Source organism: Saprolegnia parasitica (assembly GCF_000151545.1).
Source record: "Saprolegnia parasitica CBS 223.65 unplaced genomic scaffold supercont2.13, whole genome shotgun sequence".
Classification (NCBI taxonomy): Eukaryota; Oomycota; class Saprolegniomycetes; order Saprolegniales; family Saprolegniaceae; genus Saprolegnia; species Saprolegnia parasitica.
In genome coordinates this window covers 647,143-674,148 of record NW_012156407.1, presented here as the reverse complement: position 1 = coordinate 674,148, position 27,006 = coordinate 647,143, and the positions used below count along the sequence as shown (strand labels likewise).

At 58.6% G+C, this 27,006-nt stretch overlaps 14 protein-coding genes across 14 annotated transcripts in view; 7 read left to right on the top strand and 7 right to left on the bottom strand.

Moving 5' to 3' along the window:
• Window positions 1–1,379, bottom strand: part of SPRG_19665 (hypothetical protein) — a gene marked incomplete at both ends in the record, with an annotated part of 2,800 nt that extends 1,421 nt beyond the window's left edge. The window contains 3 exons of the mRNA XM_012343494.1: window positions 29–356; window positions 402–912; window positions 972–1,379. Coding sequence (XP_012198884.1) covers window positions 29–356; window positions 402–912; window positions 972–1,379 — 1,247 coding nt within the window. The remainder of the gene's footprint in view (window positions 1–28; window positions 357–401; window positions 913–971) is intronic.
• A 1,109-nt stretch (window positions 1,380–2,488) lies between these two features.
• On the top strand, window positions 2,489–3,884 carry SPRG_04543 (hypothetical protein; the record flags this gene model as incomplete). The annotated part of the gene is made up of 4 exons (XM_012343463.1): window positions 2,489–2,692; window positions 2,817–3,153; window positions 3,209–3,277; window positions 3,331–3,884. The coding sequence occupies 4 exons, from the start codon at window positions 2,489–2,491 to the stop codon at window positions 3,882–3,884; spliced, it is 1,164 nt and encodes a 387-aa protein (XP_012198853.1).
• Window positions 3,885–4,443: 559 nt separating this feature from the next.
• Window positions 4,444–4,782, bottom strand: SPRG_04542 (hypothetical protein; the record flags this gene model as incomplete). Its single annotated transcript, XM_012343462.1, has 2 exons — window positions 4,444–4,480; window positions 4,514–4,782. 2 exons carry the CDS (start codon window positions 4,780–4,782, stop codon window positions 4,444–4,446), a joined length of 306 nt encoding a protein of 101 aa, XP_012198852.1.
• Window positions 4,783–5,926: 1,144 nt separating this feature from the next.
• Window positions 5,927–7,689, bottom strand: SPRG_04541 (hypothetical protein). The gene is made up of 5 exons (XM_012343461.1): window positions 6,839–7,689; window positions 6,705–6,793; window positions 6,329–6,656; window positions 6,158–6,278; window positions 5,927–6,102 (listed from the first exon to the last, which is right to left on the bottom strand). The coding sequence occupies exons 1-5, from the start codon at window positions 7,673–7,675 to the stop codon at window positions 5,960–5,962; spliced, it is 1,518 nt and encodes a 505-aa protein (XP_012198851.1). The 5' UTR covers window positions 7,676–7,689; the 3' UTR covers window positions 5,927–5,959.
• A 564-nt stretch (window positions 7,690–8,253) lies between these two features.
• Window positions 8,254–8,848, top strand: SPRG_04540 (hypothetical protein). The gene is made up of 2 exons (XM_012343460.1): window positions 8,254–8,307; window positions 8,407–8,848. Exons 1-2 carry the CDS (start codon window positions 8,277–8,279, stop codon window positions 8,703–8,705), a joined length of 330 nt encoding a protein of 109 aa, XP_012198850.1. The 5' UTR covers window positions 8,254–8,276; the 3' UTR covers window positions 8,706–8,848.
• A 186-nt stretch (window positions 8,849–9,034) lies between these two features.
• Window positions 9,035–9,532, bottom strand: SPRG_04539 (hypothetical protein). Its single transcript, XM_012343459.1, has one exon. The coding sequence runs from the start codon at window positions 9,507–9,509 to the stop codon at window positions 9,105–9,107; it is 405 nt and encodes a 134-aa protein (XP_012198849.1). The 5' UTR covers window positions 9,510–9,532; the 3' UTR covers window positions 9,035–9,104.
• Window positions 9,533–11,832: 2,300 nt separating this feature from the next.
• On the top strand, window positions 11,833–12,820 carry SPRG_04538 (hypothetical protein). Its single transcript, XM_012343458.1, has one exon. The coding sequence runs from the start codon at window positions 11,846–11,848 to the stop codon at window positions 12,776–12,778; it is 933 nt and encodes a 310-aa protein (XP_012198848.1). The 5' UTR covers window positions 11,833–11,845; the 3' UTR covers window positions 12,779–12,820.
• On the bottom strand, window positions 12,799–14,498 carry SPRG_04537 (asparaginyl-tRNA synthetase). Its single transcript, XM_012343457.1, has 6 exons — window positions 14,039–14,498; window positions 13,943–13,991; window positions 13,813–13,894; window positions 13,344–13,766; window positions 13,083–13,297; window positions 12,799–13,023 (listed from the first exon to the last, which is right to left on the bottom strand). Exons 1-6 carry the CDS (start codon window positions 14,476–14,478, stop codon window positions 12,826–12,828), a joined length of 1,407 nt encoding a protein of 468 aa, XP_012198847.1. The 5' UTR covers window positions 14,479–14,498; the 3' UTR covers window positions 12,799–12,825.
• Window positions 14,499–15,572: 1,074 nt separating this feature from the next.
• Window positions 15,573–17,343, top strand: SPRG_04536 (hypothetical protein). Its single transcript, XM_012343456.1, has 2 exons — window positions 15,573–15,866; window positions 15,925–17,343. The coding sequence occupies exons 1-2, from the start codon at window positions 15,600–15,602 to the stop codon at window positions 17,236–17,238; spliced, it is 1,581 nt and encodes a 526-aa protein (XP_012198846.1). The 5' UTR covers window positions 15,573–15,599; the 3' UTR covers window positions 17,239–17,343.
• A 1,245-nt stretch (window positions 17,344–18,588) lies between these two features.
• SPRG_04535 (hypothetical protein) lies at window positions 18,589–19,113 on the top strand. Its single transcript, XM_012343455.1, has one exon. It carries the CDS (start codon window positions 18,631–18,633, stop codon window positions 19,054–19,056), a length of 426 nt encoding a protein of 141 aa, XP_012198845.1. The 5' UTR covers window positions 18,589–18,630; the 3' UTR covers window positions 19,057–19,113.
• A 361-nt stretch (window positions 19,114–19,474) lies between these two features.
• SPRG_04534 (hypothetical protein) lies at window positions 19,475–20,320 on the bottom strand (the record flags this gene model as incomplete). The annotated part of the gene is made up of 8 exons (XM_012343454.1): window positions 19,475–19,561; window positions 19,617–19,658; window positions 19,700–19,769; window positions 19,813–19,868; window positions 19,913–19,979; window positions 20,034–20,140; window positions 20,183–20,265; window positions 20,317–20,320. The coding sequence occupies 8 exons, from the start codon at window positions 20,318–20,320 to the stop codon at window positions 19,475–19,477; spliced, it is 516 nt and encodes a 171-aa protein (XP_012198844.1).
• A 773-nt stretch (window positions 20,321–21,093) lies between these two features.
• Window positions 21,094–23,218, top strand: SPRG_04533 (hsp70-like protein). The gene has a single exon (XM_012343453.1). The coding sequence runs from the start codon at window positions 21,161–21,163 to the stop codon at window positions 23,117–23,119; it is 1,959 nt and encodes a 652-aa protein (XP_012198843.1). The 5' UTR covers window positions 21,094–21,160; the 3' UTR covers window positions 23,120–23,218.
• Window positions 23,219–23,673: 455 nt separating this feature from the next.
• SPRG_04532 (hypothetical protein) lies at window positions 23,674–23,946 on the top strand (the record flags this gene model as incomplete). Its single annotated transcript, XM_012343452.1, has 2 exons — window positions 23,674–23,788; window positions 23,855–23,946. The coding sequence occupies 2 exons, from the start codon at window positions 23,674–23,676 to the stop codon at window positions 23,944–23,946; spliced, it is 207 nt and encodes a 68-aa protein (XP_012198842.1).
• A 1,355-nt stretch (window positions 23,947–25,301) lies between these two features.
• On the bottom strand, window positions 25,302–26,438 carry SPRG_04531 (hypothetical protein). Its single transcript, XM_012343451.1, has 6 exons — window positions 26,414–26,438; window positions 26,035–26,364; window positions 25,906–25,980; window positions 25,696–25,857; window positions 25,561–25,643; window positions 25,302–25,510 (listed from the first exon to the last, which is right to left on the bottom strand). The coding sequence occupies exons 1-5, from the start codon at window positions 26,414–26,416 to the stop codon at window positions 25,590–25,592; spliced, it is 624 nt and encodes a 207-aa protein (XP_012198841.1). The 5' UTR covers window positions 26,417–26,438; the 3' UTR covers window positions 25,302–25,510; window positions 25,561–25,589.
• Between the last annotated feature and the right edge of the window lie 568 nt (window positions 26,439–27,006).

Sequence of the window (27,006 nt, the reverse complement as noted above, 5' to 3'; positions counted from 1 at the left end):
CTTGTAGCCGTTGGCAATCGGAAAGCACGTCCCGTTGTAGTTGATGCCCCAATGAAGTGGACCCTTGCCATCGATGAGGCCCAGATCTGCATGGAGGTCACGGCCCGAGCTAATGGTCTTGACGTCCCACTGGTTGTCGATGATGGGGCCGTTCTGTGCCTTGGCGACGGGCTCGTACTGCTGCTTTAATGCTTGCACCGGTGTGCACCGTTCGTTTGCAGCATATCGAAGGCCTTGGTACCACGACTTGTGGCCGCGCGACGCGAACGCCGACGTCGGAACGTCGGCCATGTTGGCCCCAGGTGTCGTACACGTCTTTTCGTAGTAGCAAAAGAGATGGCCCTGGCCCTTGCGACCTAAGAATCCATGTCAGCAATAAGATCTTTGGCGCGCATGAGTACCTTGGGGATCGGTGTAGTTGGTTCGTTCGTACTGCATATCCGGGAACTTCAGACGGTACTCGTCCGGCATGCCCGGCGCGATCTGGATCGACGACGAGATATCACTGCCACCGCCTTCGAGAATGTCGATTTCGGGCGACCCTCGACCTTGGTACGGGTTCAAACCGTAGCCAGGGTTCGCATCGCACGCAGAGATGCGCTGGGACGTCCGGTACCGCTCGTCGCACTCGTTGTACGTCCAAGGCCAGACACGGTTGGTCGATGCTGCAAACAGCGCCCGGCCCAAATTGCCCATCATCCAAAGGCCCGGCCAGGTTGGGTAAAACCGGATTTCGGGAATCCGGTCCATGGGTTTCACGGGAATGTCCTTGGTGCCGTCCCAGCGCTTGCCGGTCACGTGCGAGTTGAGCGACTCCTTGTTGGTAGCACCGGGCATCTTGGCCGAGATCTCGACAAAGCCGCCTTGGATGCAAAACTTGTTCCAGGTCTGCATCATCGCCGAGGCATACCACTAGACAGGAGGAAGGTGTTGAGTGCTATCGGCTCCTCGAAGGATAGATTGCGAGATACCATCTTCTTCGTCGTCCAGGACGGAACGTCGGACCAGACGTTGTAGAAGCTCACGTCAATCTCGCGCGAGTCGACGCGGATGTGGAACGAGCCGTTCTGCGTAATCGCGTTCTCGGGCGTGTAGATGCCGACGGCGCGGTTCACGCCGTCGGGAATGTCGAGCGCTGTCCAGAGATGGTCTTCGCCAGCCGTAAAGTTGCGGTCCTCAATCTCAAACTCGTCGCTCATGACGAGGTCCCACGTCTCGCCGCGCGAGCTCGTGATCTGGTACTTGTCGGCGGGCGTGTCGACGTCGATCCAGATGCCGACGCCCGACTTGGCCGGCAGCGTCGGGTCGTTCTGGTCGGCGCCGAGGACGACGACCGCCGGGAGCATCATCGCCAGGAGCGTCGACGGGCCGCGGACCATGGTACTACTGCGGGACAGGCCAGACGAATCGAAGACTGACCACACCGTGTAGCACGACGACCAGAGCCAGATATTAGTATTACCGATTGCTCCGGCAGCGACTTCCATCTGCCGAGAAAAATTCTAGAAGCGCGGTATGGATGTCGCAGGCGACGTCGACTACAAAAAGAGCGATCGACTAACTAAACGTTTGCATGCCTCCTTGGGTTGTGGCGCACATGGGCGTCGAAGACGATGGCCTGCGGCGATGCAAGCGCGTCGGCCTTGTGGTCTGGGGCCAGTCGTGCGAAGCATCGTAACGTTTATAGGAACCTTGGAATGCTGCGATATGTCGCGGCGTGGGACCCGATCCCAGCTGTGTCGGGTGGCGCCACTGGATCATGCATGATGCATGCTCGCGATCGAGGTCCAACACCATGTCGCCTCGGAGCACTGTGTGCAGGCAAGTGTGCAGGCAGCGATCCCGTCGTTGAGAGGCGTGCGCGAGAGAGGTCAATGCACGCGACCAGTGGTGCTTGGTGGTGCATGCTTGCCACCCTTGTCAAGTGATCGAAGGACGACGTTACGCAAAGCCTTCGAAAGCTTGCGCCACTGCCTACCGTACGTCAATAATTCAGGACGACGACGACAGTCTGACGACGACGGCTTCCGAGCTGGGCTACCAACGCAGCAGAATGACCAGCAGCAGAGCTATGAAGAGAGAGTTTGAGGTTTTAAAGTGGCCGGGTCCAGAGCCCAAAACACTGTATTGCGAGTACACTGTACTCCAGTGTAGATCTACCGGTACCGAACGCGATCCGAGGGCACGAAAGCTCCGTCCGTTGCCGCCGCGTGGATTGCTTGCGTCGTATGAATATAAGGTATTCGCAAAGGTCATGGACGACTTGTACATTGACTGCAGCTTTGGCTCTGCAAGCCCATGCACGAAGAAGAAGACATAGGCTCGGCGCGATTTGACTTGATTTTCGTATTCGACGCGCGCCAATGTCACATGGAGCCGACATGCAACGCGCAAAGTGACTTGGAATATGTATGGTCGACATCCCACCGCGCCCGACGACACCTGTCGACGCAGCATGGTCGCGCCCGAATGGAGGCGGACTGGAGCGATGACCGCAGCGGCAGCCACTCATGACGCGGAAACGTTAGCGACGACCACAGGCAAGGCGAGAGCAGCGCCCGAGAGCGGTGGCCCAGCGAAGAAGCCGCGCAAGGCGACGACGGTGACGGCCAGCACGCCCGAGCGAAGAAGTTCAAAGACGTCCGCACACCAAGCACCCGGCAAACGCTGCGCAATGCAAGAGCAGTTTACTGTAGGTCCCGCAATAGTGCGTCCAGCGTCGCGCACGGCTGTCTCGACGGCAGCCGCCCCAGCTACGATACAAGTATCCTGCGAATACCACCCGGCATTTCGTCCACGCCTCTCTCTCGTTATAGGAGGATGCGTCGGCATCAGCAGCCAAGACGGATATTGGCGGCCGTGAAGGGAAGACGATCAAGCGCTACAACGCACTGAACAAGCGCCTCCTCGCATGGCTCCAAGAGCGTCATGCAGCGCTCGTGCTCAACAACAGCGTCGTCTTGCCGCTCCCAGCATGCGTCGCCACAAGCTACTTGGCCTTCATTTCCATCAAGTGCGACAAGCGCGGGATGCCGCTCGAGCCCCGCCAAACAACATCAGCCTCGCACGTGGGCAATGCGTCAAGTGCTCTAGTCTACCTCCACAAGGAAGCCAAGGTCGAGATACCGCCAGAGCTTTGCGCCGCCCTCAAAGGTACGACACTTACGATCGGATGCGTCGAGAAGGCAAGCAACGACCATCGACGTAGCGTTTACCAAAAACTACGCTTCACACACCAACCGCGAAGACGGCACCGTGGTCACGCAGGAAGAGCCAGGTGGATTGATGGAGCAAAACTACGATTATTTAAAGCATTGACTGTGCTGTTAGGGTCCTTGTTGAACGGTGTGCAGCAATCCGCCCAAGCGACGACGAAGGCACACGACCACATGACGGCGCGCTGCCTTCTCACGATGGCTGCCGAGAGCAGCTCCGATCCAGAGTTTGCCACGTCAGAGCCAAGTGTGCCGACGTTTTCGTGGGGCGGGCGGTCCCACCCGGTGCCAGCCGATTTCGTGCTGCCACCCTGCACGGTGCACCGCCTTTGGTGCATGTGGTATGAAGGGATTCCGGCGAGTGGCATCGGCCCCTTGCGGAAGCTGCGCTCGTTCGACCTGACGAAACTTAGCGACCGGAGCAAGCTCTCCAAAGCCCGCAAGGTGATCGAAACGGTGGTGTTGGCGGCAGGACATTCGCACGAAACCAACGTCGCGTCCATGGCACCAAAAGCGCGCGCGGCGGTGTTCAAGCTCGGATTTCGGCGAACGGCCACAAATCTCAGGAAGCGACTCGTGCCCCGCTTTGAATGGGGCGCCCGCCGCATCGATGAGATGCGCTACGTTACGTTTTACGACCTTGTGTTGAAGAGCAAGTCGACACCGTGATGTTTTTCCATGACTCTAGTCCCTCAGCGAGTGGGGTCCACCACGGGATGGATCTCTCCCTGTGCAGCTCACTCCCAACGACCAAGTGCTGGTGCCAACTCCCACGCATTCAGGCGTAGTAGCAACGCGAACACGTTTGATTGATTGATTGATGACTCTATTCTAATCAATGAGGTACTGTAGCAGAAGCTCTAGTAGAGCGGTACAAGGCGTGCACTACGACCTAGTGTAACGCAAGTCGATAGCGGGTCCCTCGATCACCCTCGTTTGGCCAGCGAGGTCGTCGTCGAATGGAACAGAAGCCCAAATGGTCTAGCGTGCGAACGATTATCGCATCGACAACCAACACCATGTGGTCGTCAATGATGCGGTGAAAAATACAGCGGTTGCCAGCAGACAAGGCACATAAAAGGAACGCCCTCCCTGGTCCGTCAGTCCATCTCTTTACGAAGAATCGATCTCCAAGCGATTCATCGGACCACCTTGTTCCAAGCATACAAGAAGGGGCGTCGGGGTGATTTTTTATTATTTCAAATTCATTGTAAGTAGGTACTAGTAGTCAATAAATAGAGTCGCCGATACTCTTGCGCTCGGATCTACGCGACCTTGATCATTTCCGCTTTTCGGACTGGAGCTGGCGCCGGTGGCGTCGGTGCGCCTGCTGCGTCAAGTGCGTCAAGTAGAGTTTAATGGCGTTCTCGTCCAAAAGTCGACCGCGCGTGAGTTTGAAGATGCGGAATTCCATCTTGAGCGCGACTTTGGCGAGCTTGGTCGCAATTGTCGTGTGCGGGACACGGTGCTTGGACGCGCTGTCGTTCAAGAGCCGCGCAATCACAAAGGCATGGTACTTGCGGACCGCCGTCATCGAATCCCGGGGGCTCGCTTGCGACTTGGGCATTGTGGTTGTGGTGGGGTGGGGTGTGGTGGGGTTGCGAGAAGTTCACAAATGAAGAGGGATCGCGACTTGGCGTACGAGCGTGCGTGTCCCTGGCGGACGGTTTAAAAAAGCTAGGGAGCGTGAGCAACTTATGAATTCGCGTTTGGTCCGTGCCAGAGACAAGATCCCAGCCACACATTTGTGTGATAAAACCCACTCCGTGCTTGCGACGCTGCTATGAATTGCCATACATCAACCTACCGGCCCGAATATACGGCGTACGATTGGCTAATGCCGCCGCATAAACAAGCTACTCTTTCAAAAGGTACTTGTTTGTGCGAATGCCAGCAGCTGGTTGCACCGGATGTTGGCACCTGGGGCCGCCCAGCCATTCATGAAGACCTGGCACATTGCCGCTGCAACGATAGCGCGGGTTCTATAAAATATCGAACATGCCCTTGGCCCTTTGCGCGAGGCGAGCCGACGATCACATATAGACACGCGGGTGATGGTGGAGCGACGGGTTTTCTCACACAAATTACAATGTACTACGAGAGGAGCACGACTATGTTCCTACTAGCGGCTCTGCTCGTTGCGTCCGCTGTCGGGAGGAGAAGCGAGAAGTCTGTTTACATCAACCGTGGCGACTTGAGCTCAGAAATACGACCTCACGCCATAGACGCGACGAGTCTTCGCGTGCTCGCTACCGCAATAAGAATTCCTTTGATATGAACGCCATTCCCATGGCTCGCAACGCGCGTGGGTCATAAGACGCAACATACCGGCCCCGATGTGCAGGAATGAAAGCGCGCCTCGTGGCCTGTAGTAGTGAGCCAGGGCGAAAAGATACTTCAGGAACTGCTGCAGTCAGTAGTAGCTGTCAAGAACACGCAATCACAGAAACGTGGCTGGGTGCGAACGCTACTATCTCACACAATGCATGGCCACCGACACAGAACCGCCAAGGGGCGTGGCGATCGGGGGCAGTCGATGGTTATGGTGTCGGCTCCCGTACTCCCAACGCTCCCTGCGCACCGCCAAGCAGTGTGTAGCGCGCCGCAGCCGCGATTTGTAGTGTGAGTCACAGGCTGCGTCGTGTGGTCGGGCGGCACGTTACAAGAGTGCATCGGCCCACACGACGGCCAATGTAGAAGAGATGGTGGCAGAGATGACTCAATCAGCACTTGATTGCAAGTGGCTACGCCTTTTCTTCTACGAGCTTCTTCTGGCGCCGCGTTAGCCGGTCCGTATTCAACGCCTGGCGCTGGTCCATTTCGGTCAAGAGACGCTTGCGCTCCATTTCTTTGGCAGTGGCGGCATCCGCCTTGTGCCGTCGGCGTTCTAGACGCAGTTCAATTCCCGCTGGCTAATAGTAATCCATGCGTGCGTCGAGTACCTTCCTCGGCCGACTCTTTCGCAAGGCGTGTTTCGCGCTCTTGCTGCTCTTCTTCAAACTTTTCCATCGTGAGCACTTGGATGCGCGCTGAGCGTTTGCGGGGCATGGCCTCGAGAATCGCCTACGCGCCAGAGGATTATTCGTCCATCCAAGTGCAGGGAGCAAGCGTACGCGTTTGAGTGCCTTCTCTTCCTCACGCTTCATGTCAGCGGCGTCGTTGTGCATCATCTCCAGCATCGCTTCCACGTGGTCGATGAGCTCGGTCTCGCCAGCGACACGGCGGCCGCGCTTCGTCGCCAGCAACAGCGCGTCGTGCAGCGCCGTGACAGTGTCCAGCCCCTTGGCCCAGAGCTCCCACGACGCATCGGCGTCCGGCGAGAGACGGTACACGCGGCGCTCGTGGTAAAACTGCGCATAGTAAAAGTACCGGTTCCCGACCCGGTCCGTGCCAATGGGCTGCACGCGCAAGTCGTCGTCCTCCATTTCGCGAATGTACTCCCTAAGGCAATATGATGATATGAGGTCGAGGTGGAGGGTGCGGCCGCACAAGTTGGATGGGTGGCTCACGGTCGACTCGCACAAGTCGAGGAGGACCAAGCAGCGCGTGCGTGGGTCGAGAGCCTTAAAGTCGTGCGTCTACAGCTCGAGATAAGGCCGCGTACGTGACAAGAGAGAACGGACCTCAAGCGGGTTTTTGTCGCCGAGCAGTCCCAAGCTTGCGCCAAGACGGTCCAGAAGCGCCCACTCGTCGTCCGACAAATCCTTGAGTCGACGCGAAGGCTTGGGCGTCTCGTCGACGGACTCGTCGCCCGTGTTGCTATTGTTTTCGTCGTCCTCGTTGTCGTCCTCGTCGTCGACTGGCTCGTCCGACCCGGACGTGGCGTTGGCTCGTCGCTTGAGACTGGCCAGCTTTTGGTACCGGCCCGCATAATGCTCCTTCAGTCGCTTGTTCCACCAGTCGTACGTGAGCCCAGCCCCTTGCGCCAGCCGGTCGCGTTCCTTCTTGGCGAGCAGCAGCTTTGTAAAGACCTCTTCAAGCACGACGCTCGTCTCGGGGTTGAGGAGCGCCGCTTCGTACTCGCGCAGCGTGCCGTAGATCTTCAAGTTGAGTGGTCGCTGGAGAAGCCAGAGAATGTGGCACGCGGCCGGAAGCTGCCACATGGATCGCAACGTCGCGAGCTCGTCAAAGTCAATGTCGGTGCCATGCCACTCGGCGCCATCTTCCAAATAGAACGGACTACCCAGGAGCTTCTTGAACTCGGCGATATCGAGACCCTTGCTGGGCGCTGGTTCTTTCTTGGCGCTGGTCTTGGCCTTCTTGGCTGGCTTGACCTCGGCATCGTCCTCCTGCTTCTTCGCCTTGCTCGTCGCCTTGGCCTTGGCAGGAGCAGGCTTCTTCGCCGCCGGCTTCGTCTGCCGCTTTTTCGGCTCATAGTCCTCCACCTGGAATATCGTCGGCTTCACGCGCTTGCGCTTCTCCCAGACCATCAAGCCCTGCGCATCCCCAGGTTCACCCATTTCCACGATGGCCCGTTCCACAAATGCACAAAACGGCTTGCGGCTAAAGCGGACTTAGTCGAATTTCGAACACGCAGGTCGCCGTAGGATAAAAACACGCCATTTAGTAGCCCGCTCGCCCATGAGCAGCACATAATTGTCATCAATATGGCGTCAACGTAGCAGCATTAAACAGTGATCCAAGGACATGCTGGCAGGCTTGACACTGCAAGCTAGAATTTACATCATCGCACTGCAGGTCACTTTTAAATGCTGCGCTGCAACCTCACATCAGATCACTCTCCGACCATACGAACAACCACGCAACCATCCTTCACGAACAGACGGCGTTGGTCGCTACACAAATCAAGTTGTCTTGTCGACTAGGCTGCGCAGGAGAGCCATGGCGATCATCGCTCGTGCGTCGTTGCATTGAAATGCAGGTCGACGACAAGTGGTGTTCGTCTAGTCAGTGCTCCCAATTGCTCGGTCAAGTGCGCTTTTTGAACTCCCGCCATCCGGAATTGAAACCGGACAGGCATATCCGGTCGGCGACCGCATTATCCGGCGGCCGGCTGCTGCTTTCGTCGTCCATAACCAATCACTCCCGCATCTCGCCAGCATGTCGACGATCCCCAGCTTCTCCAACTTCAGTACGTGCATGCAGGCGTCGCGAACATGGGGCTAGCAGCATGTGCCAAGTCCCTTCGCCGGCCATGGCCGTCCAATGGTGCTAACGCGGCTTGGTTTAGACGCCTTCGAAGACGCTGCCGACAGCTCCGGCGTCGGCTCGGGCAAGGTCCACGTCCGCGTCCAGCAGCGTAACGGCCGCAAGTGTATCTCGACGGTGCAGGGTCTCGCGGATGACTTGGACATCAAGCGCATCTTGAAGGCCTTCAAGAAGAACTTTAGCTGCAACGGCGCCATTGTCAAGGACGAAGAGCTCGGTGAAATCATCCAGCTCTCGGGTGACCAGCGCTCGAACGTCAAGAGCTTCCTCGTGGACCAGGAGATCTGCCTTGAGAGCCAAATCCAGTTGCACGGTTTCTAAGCTTGCCTCCCCTTTTCCTTGTCGTGCCTCTTGGGGCCCGGCCACTTTTGAGGCGGCTTGCGGTCACCGCGCGTCAGATTGTGGGACCCTTTGCTGCCACCTCGGATAATATACTATTTGATTATGTCCTTGCGGCGCCTCCCATGTAATCAAAGACGCTCGAAGAAAAGCAGATCATGACCACTGATCGAGCATCGAGACAGCCCATTCGCGTCAGGGCTGTGTCTCCATGGCCCGTTTACCCTCGCCTCATGAAGCATCGAGGTTGCCAATACTGAGTATGTCCTCATCGTTGGTCTGCCAACAGCGTACGATCTGGCGTACGATTGGGGGCACAGAGCAACCCAAACGATTAATACAAGGCGACGACTATATCCAAAGGGTCGTGTCTACTAGTAATTACTGCGAGCGGTGCTCAATCTCGAACGTCGTCTTCTCAAAGAGCTCGGCCGTGTCGGGCTGCCAGATGCCCTGGATCGTCGGGCGCTTCGAGAGCACGGGCGCGTTGACCTTGGTCATCTTGCGGCCGCTCGTGTCGCGCAGGCGCTGGATCATCTGCATCACGAACGGGATCTCCTGGTTCTTGACGTCGCAGACCTTTTGCTCCTTGGTGATGTAGTCGCCAATGAGCACGGGGTGGCGGTTGCCCTTAAGCTCCGTCTCAAAGGTCACCTGCGGGTTCTCGGCCACGAAGGCCAAGAAGCGCTGGTCCTTGAGGAGGTCGCGCACGTAGCGGCTGCTGCCGCCGTACTGGCAGTAGCGGATCGTCAGCTTCTCCAGTTGCCACACACCGCGGGTCGCCATCTTCACTCGATCGATTGCAAAGTTCGCTCCGGCCAGTTATTTGGAGCGTCGTATCCGGATACAAACGTCCGGTTACGCTCGAAATCCGACGCACCGCGTCCTTTTTACTCGCAGGTAAAACCCACGTAAAACTCGCTCCCACATCTTATCCGGATATACCGGTACGAAAAGCCTCATGAAGACGCAGTCGGCAACCAAGAGCTGGCATGACGTGGCAGCTCTGACCCTGCGGCGTACATTCAATATGCTGGACATATTGACTGCAGCGAGGAGGTTCGTTGTGATGGCAGCGCGAGAGCATAGGATGGAAGCGCATTGCAAGGATTCTACCAGCGTTAATACCTACTACGAGGATCGCTCGGGACAGTGGATGCATGGCGCGCGCCATGCTATCGTCAACGAGACGACTGCCACAGCCACCATCATCCCATGGCTAGGTGCATCTCTAGAGGGCGCTTTGGCACTCGACGTCGCCCACCCTTTGGAAAATGAGAGTCTATTTTATGTGGTATCCCTGGCTGGTCCAACACGACGAGACGACACTGTTGGAGCTAAACCAGAGGCCGGGTGCGGTGGTGCCCATTAAGCGTGAGCGAGAAGCTGTAGCGTATCTGGGATTGGTTGCGGCACATGGTTTGAGCAAAAGTTGCCGAGATACCGGATCTTGTCCATCGCACACCCGAGGCTTCTTGAATGGAGCTCATTCAAAAGCAGCCAGGCGATACCGGGGCACACGTGCTGGAGGTCGCTGGGAACCGGAACGCACCACACCGATGTGGCTCGGTGCCGCCTTGAGTGGTCACGAGTGGTGCAGTGGTGCATCTTCTTTGGCGCCCATGTTACCGCGGACCTTGAACGCGTGCTTTGGCGGCGCATGCTGGAGGGCCGCTCGTCGCCCGCCACCCATGAGAAGCTGCCCAGCCATCGGCCGCTCTTCGCCTTCCTTGATCGGTCGTTGCCACACGCGACGCATGTGTCCCGCACGGAAAGCCGTCGCCAGCGTTGAGAATCTTCGCGTGCGACAGAGCTGAAGTACACAAGACGAGCCGCATGTAATCAGCTGTGGGGCGTGTGGAGGTTGAAATCCAGCAAAACCGTCCCGGGCGTGCACCGTCGGGGAGACATGCCGTACCACACCGAGACACGACAGACCGCACATCAAGCGGCGAGGAGGGGGCGACGCGAGCTGGTCGGGACACCGACATATTGGATACGTCGGAACGTGACGAGCAGTTGATGCGGACCACGTTGGCGCGAGCTGGGTCGCATAGCCAAGACCTGAAATGAGCAGCGCGCGTGCCGGAAACAATATCTGGGGGTGAAGACACGTGTGAGTGATTAGACCAGCTGCAACAGCTTCCGACAGGGCGACCACCTGCCGGGAGGGCTGCGCACCCCAGACTTTAGGCCGCGGAGCTGTTCCGATCAAACGGGCGGCTAGCTGCATGTTGTTGGCAACGGCCGCGAGCACACTCGGAGTAAACCACCTCACGGTAGTTGCGTCACCGGGGTACGCCACGCCCAGGTCTACGGACGGCAAAACGAATGGCACCAGAGAAGGCCTGCGTACCAATTGCTATTCATGCGCTAAGACAGTACAAACACGCCGGCAACGTAGCTCGAGTGGTGTATGTTTGCGTTGCGATCGGGTAACAAGATTTCGCAATCCTTTCCTTGTTGTTGCTCTCTGCTTGTATAGTAGTACTACGTAAAAGGCTTGCTAAACTTCAGCCCCATCGGCGCTTGGAACCGTGTTGATAGTGCATACGCCGTTGACCAGCTTGTGGATACGCGCCCAGTCCAGGCTCCATCGTCGTGTGGTCCTCCCAAGGGAGGGATCAGAAATTGCTCCACACGCAGACAAGAAGCCGCGCGCAGACACTATTGTGTTTGTATCGTGGGTTGTCAGCAAGTTGTATCTCACTAGGCGTTCATTGACGCAACGAGCTCCCGTCGACAAGGACTGTCATCTCCTCTTAGGTGCGCGCTCGCGCGATTGCTACCGTTTCTACATAAGTCTACATGGCGAACGTTTTGTCGAAGCGCCTCATTGGGCATTATTCGTGTATTTTTACACCAATGAAACGCCGATACGGGACGTAGCGCGGCGCTAGACCGAGGCGAGCGGATGATCGCGCTGTCGTCGGGCGCGACGCGTTGCGAGGCCGTCGAGTCCACGGCCCGCGTCTGTCGGCGTCGTATGCATTCGTTGTTTTTCGCTGGGTTTTCCCCCGCATTTCAGCCAATGAGCGTGAACGTTCTAAAATACGTAGAAGTATTCTAAAAATCGAAGTCTCTATCCCGTCGAATTTACGGGCGTACTCCAAGTTTGGCCGATGCCCAAGATTCTGCTGCCCGCCGAGCCCAAGGGCGCGACGAGCCCGAGCGACGCGTCGTCGGACGGGCCGCTCGAGCACTTCAACGCAACGGCCTTCGTGCCCACGAAGCTCAAGCCCGAGATCCCCAAGTTCCTCCTCCAGCTCTTTGACATTCTCGAGGAGGAAGAGTCGAGCGTGATCAAGTGGGCGGACGACGGCGCGTCGCTGCAGATCCTCGACCCAGGCCGCGCGACGCGCGAGATCCTACCCAAGTACTTTAGTCACAACAACTTCCAGTCGTTCCAGCGTCAGCTCAACTACTTTGGCTTTCGCAAGTGGACCAAGACCAAAACGTACATTTGTACGTTCAGCCACCCGTTCTTCAAGAAGAACGAGCCGGACTTGCTTCAGTTTATCAAGCGCAAGTCAGTGCCAAAGCGAACGCGGGCGTCGGCACCGCTCGAGCTCCTACCGGCCGTGAAAGAGCCCATCTACTTTAAGCGCAAGCTGCCACACGTCGAGGGCAATTGCATGATTCGCCCGTACGTCACGAACGAAGCGCCAGAGACACAACCCAAGATCTTACCGGCCGATGTCATTGTCTTCTCCAACCAGTCGCTGCCCAACTTGAGCACGATCAGGACGCGGCTCATTCTGCGACAAGAAGCCAAGGTTGACGAGCCGCCCCAAGAAGACAACGAAGACCCTGTGAACCTTCTCTTGGGCATCAAACAGGCCATGGTCGAACCTCGTCCGTCTGAGGAAGTGCCACGCCCAAGCAGCACCGAGGTCGAGGCACCGGCCCAAGACGAGGAGGATGTACACGCACAGCTCGCGACCGCCCGGCAGCAAATTGCTTCGCTGCAGGCGTTGCTGGACGCGCAGATCCAGGAGAACGAGCGCTTGCGGGCGACGCAACCGCGGCGAAAACGGCCTCGCGTTGGAGCGTAAAGTACACAACAAAATTCAAACCACCAAATCGTTTCTTGTGAGGCCCGCTAATGCTTGCATGCACCGGGGTACCGAGGCACGGGAATGGCATCGCGGATGTTTTCCAGGCCTGTCGCAAAGAGCACAAGGCGCTCAAAACCCATGCCCCAGCCCGCGTGCGGCACCGAGCCATACCGGCGCAGATCCAGGTACCACTCGAGACCCGTCGGGTCGACGTCGGCATCGGCCATCTTGCGCTGCAGCACCTAGTAGTCAAAACAGCATTCAGCATGCGCATCAACGGACAATATTCATCAGATCGTACATCTAAGCGGTCTTCACGGACACTGCCACCGACGAGCTCGCCGATCGCGGGCACGAGAAGGTCCATGCCGGCCACCGTCGCGCGGTCCGGCTCCGTGTCGTCGTTGAGCCGCATGTAAAAGGCCTTGAGCGCGGCTGGGTAGTCGGTCACAAAGACGGGGCCGCCCACGTGCTTCTCCGCAAGGTACCGTTCGTGCTCGGTCTTGAGGTCCATCCCTAGCATCATATTAGCATCGCCATGATCGACTCGTCGAGGTGGTACCCCACTCGGGCGCCAAATCAAAGGACACGGGCGCCTTCTGGAGCACATCAATGGCTTCCGTATACGTCAAGTGCGGGAACGCGTCCGTCGAGAGCACCGTTTCGAGCTGCCCGAGCAGGTTCTTTTCTTTGTTGCCCTTGGCGACTTGGTCGTGGAAGAAGGCGAGGTCGTCGCCACACTTGTCCATCGCGAAGCGAAGGGCGTTCTGCACCGCGCCTTGGGCCGTCGTCATGCACTCGGGCAGCCCCGCAAACGCCATTTCCGGCTCGAGCATCCAGAATTCGGCGAGGTGGCGCGTCGTGTTGCTGTTCTCTGCGCGGAACGTCGGGCCAAACGTATAGACGTTGGTGAGCGCGCTCGCATACATCTCCGCGTGGAGCTGCCCAGAGACAGTGAGGTACGCTGGGAGGCCAAAGAACGGATCTAGCACGAGACGGCGTCAGTCTCAGAATCAAGTCGCTGGCGATACCTTCTTTCTTGGCACCGGACTCGCGCTCGACACGGAACTGCTCGCCCGCACCTTCGCAGTCGATGGACGTCAGAATCGGCGTCTACCATGATGCCGCCAGTCGAAATATCGATGCAGCGGAATGGCGTACGTGCACTTGGACAAAGTCCTGCGACTGAAAGTAGGCGTGGAGTCCTTGGCTACAGAGTGTATGCAGGAGCCGTCGACGACATCATCGAGGTCAGACCTGAGCGCGTTGCGCACGCGCGTGACAGCGCCAAACGTGTTGGTGCGCGGACGCAAATGGAGGTGCTCGCGCACAAACTCGAGCGTGTGGTACTTCTTGGAGAGCGGGTACGTCGATGCGTCGCTCGTCCCATACACGTGCACGTCGGACGCATGAATCTCGACCTGGCCCGACTTGGGCGCGGCCGTGACGCGACCCACCGCGCGAATGCTGCTGCCCACTGTCACCTTGGCCAAGTCGTCGCCACCGTCGCAGACGACCTGGAGGCTCTGGAACGACGACCCATCGTTGACCGTGATGAAGCTCACGTTCTTTTGCCGGCGGACCGATTTGACCCAGCCAGAGACGCTAGCATCGGCGCCCGGGGCCGTCGCCAGAAGGTCCTTCACCGCCGTGCGCGGGATCGACGTCGAGAGCGCGCGGGTCAAGAAGCGTTGCATCCGTCCTGCGTTGATACCACGAATCGCGGATCTTGGGCTCGACCAATCGGTGCCCGAGCGGCTCCAAAAGCGGCCAATCCGCGGTGAGATTAAAAACACCCAAATTTTAGGCGACTTCATGGGAGGATCCATCCTCGGAGGATTGTACCAGGTAGTGGACAGTGCTGGCTACATCCTCGGGGGATTCCAGTGCACGGTGCTGGCTACCACGAAGCGACACCCATTTGCGTCCCTTGCGTGCATGGTCGCGCATTGCGTGCGTCTAGACGCCTCGAGACGTCGGCAATCGACAGACCATTGCCATCGCCTGTACAGCGCCAGCGTTGCAAGCAAGGAGTTGCCCGATGACACGGCCAGGCAATCATCTTCCATCCATGTGCAACAGGAAGTCGCAGGAGCATGTCACATCCCGATTCAAACGACGAATCTGCGCGCTGGGGAGAAGACGTTGTAAGATGCTTCGCCGTGCGCGTGGTTGGCCCGTTCAAAGAGTGGTGCGGCTGCGATGACTCATGCGTCTTGGTCGGCCACTCTACATCCCCCTCTGGCACTGCAGACTGCCATAGAAATTGCTTGTGGGCGCGGGTGGCGGCCGCGATGGGTAAATTCAGTGCACGCACTTCCCAGAAGCGTCTCAGTAACAGCTGGCTTCCCGAGACCGTCTGCGTTGCCAGGTCCACAGCGCCTTCAACCCTCGCCCTTCTCTTGGGTTTTGTATGCTCGGTCGGGGACTGGACGGCTTTGGTGCAGCGCTCTCTGATCCACTTCACATCCGGATACCGGCACATAAACAAGGGCCGTGCACGCCACGGCAGGCACGGTGGCATCGCCGAGCCCCTTCCACGAACGCTCCGCTTCCTCGAGCGACCGGCGTCCAGAGGCATAAGGATTCATAGAACGGACAGTGCTCTAGGCGAGTACGCAGATCGACGCTGTGGGGGCGCTGCCGATCAGCCCACCATCGCTCTAATCTATCGTCTATCACCCCACGCATCTGCCAGAGTGGCACGCCGACTGGCATCCGAGCCAACCAATTGGCCCCGTATCCGGATCTGCGACATTTCTGCAAGATATTCCGACGTCGAATATCATTTCCTTTTTGTGAGGGCGACCAAGGAAGTATGACCACGATGGCGAAGGAAGCGGACCCTCTCCTCGTCAAGAAGGCCGACACGGATGTCTTTGACGCGCGCAAGGAGTTCATCACCCTCGCCTCAATGGCCGTGCAAGTGAGTCTTGCCAGCGTCGCCCGTATCGCGCTCGTCTCGATCGACTCGGCGTTCTTGGGGCACCTCGGCACGCAAGCGCTCGCCGCGTCGTCGCTGGCGTCGATTTGGACGGCGGTCCCGCTCTTCACAGTCTGGAGCATCGCCTCGTCGCTCGTCACGGTATGCCGCTCCTTGCGTTGTCGTCGTCTGCATTGCTCATCGTCCGCGCTTGTGATAGCTCTGCGGCCAAGCGTGGGGCGCGAAGAACTCGCAGCTCGTCGGCATCTGGCTCCAATTCGCGGTCCTTGTCGTCACGGTGCTCATGGTGCCGGTATTTATTTGGTATTGGTGCCTCGGCTACATCATGCAGTTTGCGACCTCGGACCCGGAGATCATTGAGCTCGGCACGCGCTTCGCCCGCATCCTCGCCTTCTCGATCTGGCCATCGCTGCTCTACGCGTGCATGCGCCAGTACTTCCAGGCCATGGGCATCGTCTTCCCCATCACGATCGTCGGCTGCGTCTCGATTGCGCTCACGATCGCGGCCAACTATGTGCTCATTTACGGCTACGCGGGCTGGGGCGGCCTCGGTTTTGACGGGTCGCCGCTCGCGACCGTGCTCGCGTCGTGGTTCCAGCCCATCTCGCTGTATCTCTACTGCTTTGTGTACAAGAAGTACCATCTGCAGGCGTGGGGCGGCTGGCGCTTCGAAGAGCTCACGCGCGACCGCCTCCTTATCTTTATGCGCATGGCGACGCCCCTCGCGCTCAACAACCTCGTCGTCAACATGGCGCAGAGCTGCATGTCGCTCATCGCGGCCAAGCTCGGGTCCGAGTCGATCGCTGCCAACGCTGTCATGTCGACGCTCTGGAGCCTCGTGTGGGCGCTCTTCTGGGGCTTTGGCTGCGCAACGCAAGCCCGCGTCGCCAACCACCTCGGTGCTGGCCACCCGATCTCGGCGCAGAAGATCTCGCTCATGGGCTTCACGTGCACGCTCCTCACCGGCGTCGTGCTGGCGGCCAGCGTCTTTTTGCTCCGGCACGAAATCTTCCGCTTGTACACCTCGGACAGCGAGCTCCTCGGCATGTGCATCCTCGTGCTGCCGCTCTTCCTCCTCGGCTTCACGCTCGAGTCGCTCGAAATGTCGATCCAAGCGATGCTCAACGGCATGGGCCAGACGCACATTGCGACGTACGTCTCGTTCTTCGCGTCCTGGTTTGTGCAGCTGCCGGTCTGCTACCTCCTCGCGATCGCGCTCGACTGGGGCTTTGTCGGGATCTGGTATGGCACGTGCATCACCGAGATCTTCAAGCTCACAATCTTCGGCATCAAGTACCTCGGCATCGACTGGAACGACATGGCGCTCCAGGCGCTGCAGTCCATGGAGGTCAAGGAGGACGACGACTCGACCGAGGAGCTCAACGCGATGGACTTCAACCTCCCGGTCGGCTACGTGCTCTCGTCGCCGGCCTCGGCCGTGCTCTCGTCGTCCGCGACGCCGCGCCGCCGCCGCGGCTCGACCCACTCGTACCATGATGTGAACGAAGCGTAGTAGATATATTAGATGATGATACAACTTGAACGATAAATCCAGCAGTAGTGTGCATACATGTGTCGACACACAAAGGACGACTGGAGTCATCCGAAACTTGCCGAATCTGCGTCGCACGTGGAACTTGCCCATGTCTATGTCGCCGTCGACTTTCTAATTTGGTTTTAGTGCTGCGGGGTTTGAAGCGGCGCGTTGTGGACACCAGCGACAGCCGGTCGCGGCGATTGCATCAAAATGCGCTGTGGGCGACGACAGACTCAGATCGTCCATTTTGCCTTCTGAACTTGGCCTGTCTTGGCACTGCAAGATCTGCCAACTGTCGATCCACGATCGGCGATGGAGTCGGCAGAAAATAGTCGTGCATTTGCCTACCCCGCTTACCCCATCCGAGTTGCTTCCAGCACAGCACTTGCTCGTCGTGGGATGCGGAGCAACGCTTAACCAAGTGCTTTCCATGCAAAAGAGGTCTACCAGGTATACCGTATTCGGGCCATGCACCCACTACACACTGCACGAGGCGTGTACCGTAGACACGGCGATGCGCGCTGCCTGTGATGGAGCAGCATCAGTCATGCAAGCGTTCGTTCTGCACCCCGAGAACTCACGATTTTCCCAATTGTAATCGCCGTGTCCGAGGTGGCGCGTCCACGCACGGCTTCAACATTATGCCATTGCGTGCATGGACACGGCAAGTGCGCATTCCTGCAACAGTCCCTTCGTGCTCCGCCACGGTCTTCAATTCTTGCAAACCAGCGCGGTGGTGTGGCGCACGTCTTCAACCGCAGCGCTAGCAACCGTACTGGCGAGACTTTTGACGGAAAGGGCGCCGAAAGGGCGTAGCGCCTTGGTGTGATGGAAATTCATCAGAGCGAGAGCCCACCAGTGTAATGGCATCCGCGACGCTAATTCCCATTTTGATGCAATCACGAGACTGCGACACACCACCGCAGGTTAAGCGTACGGTACCGGTAGCTCGTGCGGGCCACTCGAACACTTGGCTGGCGAGCCAAGTACTGTAGGCGGTGCACCCATGTCTGGCCTCGACCGCACTGCAAACCACCCAAGAATGGACTTGGAGCAGCAGCGAGACGCGTAGACGAAGCAGCGCCATTCCTTTCTGAACTTAATCCTGCTCGTCCCCTCGTCGTGTCCTCGGGCTGGCCACTGTCGCAACCATGAACCCTGACGTATGCGCTTCAAATTTAGGCACTTGCCTGCTTCAAGTCTCGAATCAGGCCTTTTTGAGCCTAATTCGGATCGCGCCGAAACGCATGTCGCCAGCCGGTACACCCATAAGGTCAGCCCGTCATGGCCACGCCACGCCGAACAACAGCTCGGCGTTTGTGGCTCAGTTTTCATTTTCGCGTCCACCAACCACACCTACCAACCAGCATGGCTCACTGCAACGTCTGCGCCACGTCCTTAGCCTACTTTCGCCGAAAGAGCTCGTGCAGTCGGTGCCGCGCCAACGTCTGCCGCCGCTGCTGCGTCAACGTCACCACCACCAACGCCGAGCTCAGCCCTGTCGCGACCAAGAACGTTCGCATCAAGATGTGCCTCGGCTGCATCTCGACGCACAAGACGCCGAGTAAGCCGTCGCTCGCGGCGCGGATTCCAATCCTCCTCGACCTCGCGATCGAGTCGACGCCCAAGGTGGCCGAGCCGGTCCCGTCGCCCAAGCCTTTCTTTACGATGGACGCGTCCGGCGCCGACACGCCCGAGAAGATGCAGCAGCTCATGGCGCGCCTTCTGTCCGTGCAACACACGACCGAGCACATCATTTCGACCACGATGCAGCTCAGTTCGCCCGTGGCATGAGCCTCCCATCATCATCATCTCCTGCGTACATAGTATCTATCTCGACGAATCGACGACTAACTTATTTCTACTTTCTGCTTTTCTTTCCCACCAACTTCAGAACACGGCGATGCACATGGCCTCTTTGTATGGCGAGTGTCCAGAAGGAGACAATGGTGGTCAGCACGAAGTGGCACTGCGGCATCGAAAGGCAACCTCGTCATCGCGATCGTCAGGCGCGAGCTCTGTCGCCTCACGCCGCGCGTCTCGTCCTGAAGATGTGCCGTTCTGGCCACACACGGGAGGAGGCATCGACGACGCTTCCATTCGAAGCGGAACGTCAGGCAGATCCAAGCCCGAGATATGCGGGGACGAAAAGAAAAAGGGTACAACTCAAGCAAGCTCTATATTCTGGACGAGATATTTGCTCGATGCGACTCTACTCGTACGTGAGGTGGCGCTCGTACGAAGCGAGCTGGTTCTCCGCCTCGGCGATGCTGATTTCGAGCTTGAACACGTTGCGCGCCTACGGACACCGCGTTAATTTAGCGCTACGAGGTAACAGACGCGACGCTGTCTACCTGGAGCTCGTTCATCGTAAACTCTTCGATCAAGCGGCCGCTCTAGCACGAAGTTAGATGCTGCAAGGTTCGTTGTGTCCTACAATGTAGATGGCGAGCTCTTCCGCCGACGAGTGCACAATGGGCAAGATCGAGCAGTCCGACTTGGGAAAGCTAATGTTACGTGAGCGCGTCGTACGAGGCAGGCATGTATTACCTGAACTTTTGGCCGTCTTCGGTCGTCAACTGCACGTTGGTGTCATCGACCACAATCTATGTGCGGTGTCATGAGCGTTCGTACGGTAATGCCGTCGCACCGTCAACACGTCGCTCTTGATGGGCACGATAAAGTGCTCGTTGAGCTCCTTGCAAATCTTGCGCGCGCTCTACAGCAACGGGTGTTTGACATGGCGGGTCCAAGCGGCTCGAGGATCGCACCGCCTTGATCTGACCAAGTCCAGCACGTAGCCGTCGTGGCCAACCGAATGGCCGTAAATGGTCACGGACAAGCGGTAGTTGTGGCCATGCAGGCGCTCGCGGAAGCCCTAGTTGGTAGTGTGCGGCCATGCTGCCGAAGGCAAATGCACCTTGTACGCGATGAAGTGGGCCGCATTGAACTTCATGTAGTCCTTGGAGACAAACACCTTGTAGACATCAGTGGGCTTGGACACTATATACAGCCAAGCGTCAGCAATGGACGCTGGTCATTGGCGTCGCGAACCCATCGTGGTGGGCACGGCGGGCAGCGGCTGGGGAACTGCGGAGGTGCAACGATCGTCCGTTCTTGTTGTAACCGGATACCGCAGCCGTATCCGGTAGAAAGGCGTCGGTGCGAACTTCGCCGAAGATCCACAAGCTTTAACCGAAGGTCTCAACCGAAGATCGGGCGGCCTTCGATCGACTAAAGTGCGGGTTGCGTCGACTAGACTACCTGGCGACGTGGCGCGTGGGTTTTTTGGGACAAACGTCGGGCCACTCTTGCCCGACTGGGCGCGACACCTCAGGCATCCACTTGATTCCGGATGATCCTTTGCTATTTCAAACACTGGGTGCCTCCTGGGGTGCCTCCAGAGTCGTCTCTCGACGCCCCTCTGCACGACAATCAAAAGATGATCTTGGTCTCTCTCCATCTCGTCTTCGATGGACCGTTTCGGTCCCTGTCGTCGACTAATGGATTCGAAGAATTAAACGTGTGGCCCACACGCCCTGTCCTTGCGTTGGACGGGGCAGGCAACTCTCACATGTCCACGAAACGACTTGTCCACAACGATCAACCTCCTTGTCGCCTCGAGCATAGACGCATTGACTTCATAGCTGGATCGACTTGATCATAAAATTCACGACAGCTCAGCGCCTTGGATGTGTAAACCATCGAACTTTCTAGATTCGGAGTTTCAGCCAATCCGCGGGCGACGTGATGGTGGCCGCACCGCTTTCCTCCAATCCCATGCGTTGAAACCCCATGAGCTTGGTGTTTGTATGTGTGCTTCTCGAAAGTGCATTTTGCGGTCCCAGTCACTCGGGCCGGAAATCATTTTCGAATTTGCTCGCTCAGAATCAACAAGATGTCTGGTGTCCAAGGTGCTTCCGTCGGTATCGATCTCGGTACGACCTACTCGTGCGTCGGCGTGTGGCAGAACGACCGCGTCGAGATCATCGCCAACGACCAGGGTAACCGCACGACGCCCTCGTACGTCGCCTTCACGGACTCGGAGCGCCTCATCGGTGACGCCGCCAAGAACCAGGTGGCCATGAACCCCACCAACACGGTCTTCGACGCCAAGCGCCTCATCGGCCGCAAGTTCAACGACCCCGCCACGCAGGCCGACATCAAGCACTGGCCCTTCAAGGTCACGCCCGGCGCCGGCGACAAGCCCCAGATCACGGTCGAGTTCAAGGGCGAATCCAAGACGTTCCAGCCCGAGGAAATCTCGTCGATGGTCCTCATCAAGATGAAGGAAGTCTCGGAGGCCTTCATCGGCTCGCCCGTCAACAACGCCGTCATCACGGTCCCGGCCTACTTCAACGACTCGCAGCGCCAGGCCACGAAGGATGCCGGTGCCATTGCCGGCCTCAACGTGCTCCGCATCATCAACGAGCCCACGGCCGCCGCCATCGCGTACGGCCTCGACAAGAAGGGCGGTGAGCGCAACGTGCTCATCTTCGATCTTGGCGGTGGTACCTTCGATGTCTCGCTCTTGACGATCGAGGAAGGCATCTTCGAAGTCAAGGCCACGGCTGGTGATACCCACCTTGGTGGTGAAGATTTCGACAACCGCCTCGTCGACCACTTCACGGCTGAGTTCAAGCGCAAGCACCGCAAGGACATGACGGCCAACCAGCGCGCCCTCCGCCGCCTCCGCACGGCTTGCGAGCGCGCCAAGCGCACGCTCTCGTCGTCGGCCCAGGCCTACATCGAAATCGACTCGCTCTTCGATGGTATCGACTTCAACTCGACCATCACGCGCGCTCGTTTCGAGGACATGTGCGGCGACTACTTCCGCAAGACGATGGAACCCGTCGAGAAGGTCCTCCGCGACTCGAAGCTCTCGAAGAGCCAGGTCCACGAAGTCGTCCTTGTCGGTGGCTCGACCCGTATCCCCAAGGTCCAGCAGCTGCTCTCGGACTTCTTCAACGGCAAGGAGCCCTGCAAGTCGATCAACCCCGATGAGGCCGTCGCCTTCGGTGCCACGGTCCAGGCCGCTATCCTTTCGGGTAACGACTCGTCGGAGAAGCTCCAGGACTTGCTCCTCCTCGATGTCACGCCGCTCTCGCTCGGTTTGGAGACGGCCGGCGGTGTCATGACGACGCTCATCCAGCGTAACACGACGGTGCCCACGAAGAAGTCGCAGACGTTCTCGACGTACGCCGACAACCAGCCCGGTGTCTTGATCCAGGTTTTCGAAGGCGAGCGCTCGATGACGCGCGACAACAACTTGCTCGGCAAGTTCTCGCTCGACGGCATCCCGCCCATGCCCCGTGGTGTCCCCCAGATTGATGTCACGTTCGACATTGATGCCAACGGTATCTTGAACGTCTCGGCCGTCGAGAAGTCGACCGGCAAGGAGAACAAGATCACGATCACGAACGACAAGGGTCGCCTCACCAAGGACGACATTGAGCGCATGGTCCAGGAAGCCGAGAAGTACAAGTCGGAAGACGAGGCTAACAAGCTCCGCATCGAAGCCAAGAACGGCCTCGAGAACTACGCGTACAACCTCCGCAACACGCTCAACGACGAGAAGCTCCAGGGCAAGATCGACGAGGCCGACAAGAAGGCCATCGATGACAAGGTCACCGACGTCATCAACTGGCTCGACGCCAACCAGTCGGCCGAGAAGGAGGAGTTCGAGGCTAAGCAGAAGGAGCTCGAAGGCATTGCCAACCCCATCATGCAGAAGATGTACGCTGCTGCTGGTGGCGCTCCCGGCGGTATGCCCGGCGGCATGCCCGACATGGGCGGCGCTGGCGCCCCCCCTCCGGCCTCGCACGCCCAGGGCCCCAAGATTGAGGAAGTCGACTAAATTAGATAGACGCGACCATAATCTGAGCTTATTTTGAGTACCATCACCATAGTGTTGCATCCCTGGTTTCATGTGCTAGTAGTACAATACGATTGCTCCTTCTCATCAAGCAGCCTGGGCTAACTGCCTACATGGCACTCCAAGCGGCTCATACGTGTGAACTGGAAAAAGGACTGCAGACATAAGCACGACGAGTGATGACAGACTGATCAACAATCAAATGCGCAAGAAGCACTCTGTTCGAGTCGACAGCAACCCAAGCCGCCATTTGTGTCGTTCCAGGAACAGGACTTGGCCAGGTTGAGCCACCCCTCTGGGACTTGGCGGCTGGCCTCTCCGACACTGTCGAGCTCACGCCGTGCTCGCGGCTTACAAACGGAGATCAAACGGGGTCCACGTCGAGCCCGGTTCGCGTCGCTGCCGTACCTTCAGCGCATGCCACGACCAAGCACGCGCTCTTTGTCTCGCCGAGCTTCTACGACTGCGCTCCATCTCTCGGTTGTCGAAGGCGACGTGGCGCTCGTTCAGCGCTGGCTGCATTGGGACTCTTCGCTATGCACGTCGGCGACGCTCTGCTGCGTGGCGAGACGCACCGCGAGGCCGTCAACCTCGTCGCAGCAAGCGTCGAGCTCACAAAGACGGCGATCACATCGATGGTGGAGAAAGCGAGTCTTGCCATCCTTCAACACGTCTAGTTGCGTGGGTACTGTAAACGAATGACCGCGCCATTTCTAGAGCTGGCGGTCGCCATGCAAGACCACGCGATGCTGTACATCCTCACCTGCGTCGACCAAGAAAACCAGCGACGACAAGTGGTTGCCTCGTGACCCGCCACGGGGCGTTGTTCGTCTGCCCTGTCCATTCGACCGATGGGAACGCTGCCAAGTGCTGGAGCTCGCGGCTTTCAACGGTGACATGGCGTCGCTCGAGCTCTTGCATACGAGCCGCCTTCGCGTCGGATCGGAGCATGCTACGCGGCCTCCTGCACGTGCTCGAATGGCCGGCGCGATGGCTGCAATGGAGACGCAATGGCGCTTGCTGCCACTTTGACGTCGTGCGCTGGCTTCACGAAGTCTACGGGCTCTGGGACCCACGCCGCCTTGGCCACGGCGGCCCACACGGGTCACCTCGCGATGGTGACGTACACGTACTTTTCGAACGGGCGGCGTCGACAGAGCTGACAAAAACACTGGCGTGGGCGCAGCGCTGCCACAGCGAGATGGGTGTCTTGGCATGGCGACTACGTCAGAGGGACGCCAGCGCATTGGGTAGCGAGCCAAGGCCACCTCGATACCTTGGAGCTGCTCGCCGCTCGTGGCTACGAGGTGCCACCGAGCGCAATGGACGCCGCTGTCGTTTGCACGAGGGGTTGGATCAACGCTGCAGCCACCGATCGATCGCGGATGCGATTCGGAAGACGCACGTCGACATCCCCCTGCCTACGTCCACTCGCGCCGCTGCTGGCAACTCGGTTCGGACAGCAGCGACAACATTGCGTTGTGCTCGTGGCCACCGCACGCAGTTTGTAGGGCGCTCGTGCAAGAGGCTTCTCCGATACCCACGACGCTGCCACTTCGCGTCTCGGAGCGCATGATGATCCGAGCGACCTCCTCGACATGCTTCAGCATTTGCACGAAGTCGGCGGCTTTGGATGGACGCTAATACGAGGCAGGTACAAGGCAGCGATGCGCCGCGGGTCCAAGAAGGTACTGCGCTACTTGCAGACACTTGGGCCTCCGGCTACCTCTCGGCGACCATGCGTTGTGGGAGGAGCACTACAGTATGGAAACAGTCGACGGACACTGGCGTGCGAGACCCAGGTATGTCATGCAGGTATGTAGCCGCCGAGGGTGCGTAGAAATGATTCACATATTCTCGTCATCGTTATGGACGCTTGGTCTAGCTGAGCTTGCGAGTGGAAATAAGTGTCCAATGCAACACCACACACCTGAACTGGCATGCTTGAAGAAGACACAGGCTATACCACCACTGCCTCGATCAACTCGCGCTAACAAGACGGCGCGCTTGTGCACTAAAGTCCCGAGGTGGTTGTGGACGGCGCCGAGGTTGGACTGCCTAGCTGCAAATCGATGCCAAGTCGTCGTCATAGGTCCTGTGGGATGGGTGATTAGGTAGAGAAGACACCACGTCCAACGTCCAAGCTGCGAGCGCCAAAGACTGATCGCGTCGGCATGTATGGAAACTTTAAGTGTTGCTCTATTGATGCTGGTATCTATCGCTCCGCAGGGACACCATGAACGTCTACGCGTCGTCGCCGAGCGACTGGAGGGCCTTGATGGCCTTGGCCAGCTCCCGCACCAGCTTGGCGATCTCGGCCGCGTCCTTGGGCTTGGTCGCCGCTTCGAGCTGACCGAGGGCCGTGTCCATTCTCTATGCAGCAAGAAGTCGGTGGCGCTTGCATCGAAAGATGCGTCGTCTACCTCGTACAGGACGTCGATCGCCATGCGGTTCATCGCTGCAAAGTCAAACTCGTTGGGCACCGAGAGCGCGCGCCGCTTGGCCACTAGATGATTCCATAGCCATTCGATCGCGAGTTTCTCAAAGTCCGAACGTACGCGGCGACGTTGGCGGCGGGGTGGCGCGTGCTTTGGCGCTGCAACCGGGCTTGACACCGCCGACGAAGCCTCCGAGACCGCCGACTGCTCGGTCGTAGTCTTGGTGTGCGCCGCCATCTCTTCTTCGGTCATCACATACTGCTCGCAGTTGACGCAGTACATCTAATGCACGGGGCCATTTTGAGGTAGATGCATGGGCTGACGGCGAACCTGGCCTTCGCGGCTGCGCATCAATGGCATCAAGCACTCGGGCACGGGGCAATGCAAACCGAGGAGCGTCCATCCCTACACGACCGGCGCTTCGACTCGAGAGAACTGCCCAGCACGGCGTAGTGTTACCTGCAACATCTTTTCGCCCATCTTGGCGCTGGCCGCATCGCGCTTCTTCTTCTTTTCGCGGTAGGCCGCCGCTTCGGCTTCGGACTCCTGCCACGGCGCCTCGACCTTGGCAGCCTCGACCTTGGGCTCTGGCGCCTTGGGCGACTCGTTCTTGGCCGCAAGCTCGGTGCTGAACCAGCGCTCGCACTTGACGCAGTAGACCTTGTGTGCTTGCTTCTTCGTGCTCATCAAGGGCGTGTAGCACTCGTCGACGGGGCACGTCTCGGCGAGAAGGGCCCAGCCGAGAAGCATCTTCTCCGACATGCGGTTGCTCACCACGTCACTCTCGCTCTACGCAGCGCACGCGTCATGAGGCTGCCCCGACGCGACCGCAGCTCACCATTGCTGCGGCTCGACCAAGTCCTTTTATCCGGACAACGCCGATTCAACGATAATAAAAGAAAGCATAAAAGAAACAAAAGAAATAGAAAAAGAAAATGCGTTGGCACACTTTAGCGACGCCCGCCACGCTGCCGCGCGCTGAGCTCGAGGACGAGGTCCGTGTACATGTTGTAGTGGGCAAAGCTGAGCGAGTCCTTGAGGAAGCCGACGATCGGCGCCTTGACCTGCTGCTTGGCAATGGGCATCTTGGTGTGCTCCTAATCGCAAAAATCAGACGACGGCGACCAGATGTGCAGACGTACAAGGACAAACTGCTTGAGCTCGCGCACGCTGGCGCGAATGTCGACCTCGAGCGTGAGCACTTGGCCGTGGAGGGACCAGCCGTTCGGGTTCTCGGGCTCATTCGCGACTTGCACGTGGAGGCGAATCGGCGCCTACGCACGTAATGTGCATCCGCTTTCTTCCCTTCAGGACAACAGCTTACCGGATACGCCTCGGCAAACTCGTTCTCGGGCATGAGAATGACACCGTCGACGCGCTGGCGCTTTGCTACCGGCTCCTCGATCGGCGGAGGCGGCTGCATCGCCGGTG

What these genes read in the sequence shown, in the direction of transcription:
- SPRG_04541 (XM_012343461.1), bottom strand. Translation starts at nt 7,675, where the DNA reads ATGGGTGAACCTGGGGATGCGCAGGGCTTGATGGTCTGGGAGAAGCGC. An exon ending in GCGACAAAAACCCGCTTGAG is followed by an intron (nt 6,794 to 6,838) that starts GTCCGTTCTCTC and finishes CTCGAGCTGTAG; the next exon opens with ACGCACGACTTTAAGGCTCT. An exon ending in GTGAGCCACCCATCCAACTT is followed by an intron (nt 6,657 to 6,704) that starts GTGCGGCCGCAC and finishes ATATTGCCTTAG; the next exon opens with GGAGTACATTCGCGAAATGG.
- SPRG_04540 (XM_012343460.1), top strand. Translation starts at nt 8,277, where the DNA reads ATGTCGACGATCCCCAGCTTCTCCAACTTCA. An exon ending in CCCCAGCTTCTCCAACTTCA is followed by an intron (nt 8,308 to 8,406) that starts GTACGTGCATGC and finishes GGCTTGGTTTAG; the next exon opens with ACGCCTTCGAAGACGCTGCC.
- SPRG_04539 (XM_012343459.1), bottom strand. Translation starts at nt 9,509, where the DNA reads ATGGCGACCCGCGGTGTGTGGCAACTGGAGAAGCTGACGATCCGCTAC.
- SPRG_04538 (XM_012343458.1), top strand. Translation starts at nt 11,846, where the DNA reads ATGCCCAAGATTCTGCTGCCCGCCGAGCCCAAGGGCGCGACGAGCCCG.
- SPRG_04537 (XM_012343457.1), bottom strand. Translation starts at nt 14,478, where the DNA reads ATGCAACGCTTCTTGACCCGCGCGCTCTCGACGTCGATCCCGCGCACG. An exon ending in AGGACTTTGTCCAAGTGCAC is followed by an intron (nt 13,895 to 13,942) that starts GTACGCCATTCC and finishes GCATCATGGTAG; the next exon opens with ACGCCGATTCTGACGTCCAT. An exon ending in GTCCGGTGCCAAGAAAGAAG is followed by an intron (nt 13,767 to 13,812) that starts GTATCGCCAGCG and finishes GTCTCGTGCTAG; the next exon opens with ATCCGTTCTTTGGCCTCCCA.
- SPRG_04536 (XM_012343456.1), top strand. Translation starts at nt 15,600, where the DNA reads ATGACCACGATGGCGAAGGAAGCGGACCCTCTCCTCGTCAAGAAGGCC. An exon ending in TCGCCTCGTCGCTCGTCACG is followed by an intron (nt 15,867 to 15,924) that starts GTATGCCGCTCC and finishes CGCTTGTGATAG; the next exon opens with CTCTGCGGCCAAGCGTGGGG.
- SPRG_04535 (XM_012343455.1), top strand. Translation starts at nt 18,631, where the DNA reads ATGGCTCACTGCAACGTCTGCGCCACGTCCTTAGCCTACTTTCGCCGA.
- SPRG_04533 (XM_012343453.1), top strand. Translation starts at nt 21,161, where the DNA reads ATGTCTGGTGTCCAAGGTGCTTCCGTCGGTATCGATCTCGGTACGACC.
- SPRG_04531 (XM_012343451.1), bottom strand. An exon ending in TGCGCAGCCGCGAAGGCCAG is followed by an intron (nt 25,858 to 25,905) that starts GTTCGCCGTCAG and finishes CCCGTGCATTAG; the next exon opens with ATGTACTGCGTCAACTGCGA. An exon ending in CCCGCCGCCAACGTCGCCGC is followed by an intron (nt 25,644 to 25,695) that starts GTACGTTCGGAC and finishes GGAATCATCTAG; the next exon opens with TGGCCAAGCGGCGCGCGCTC.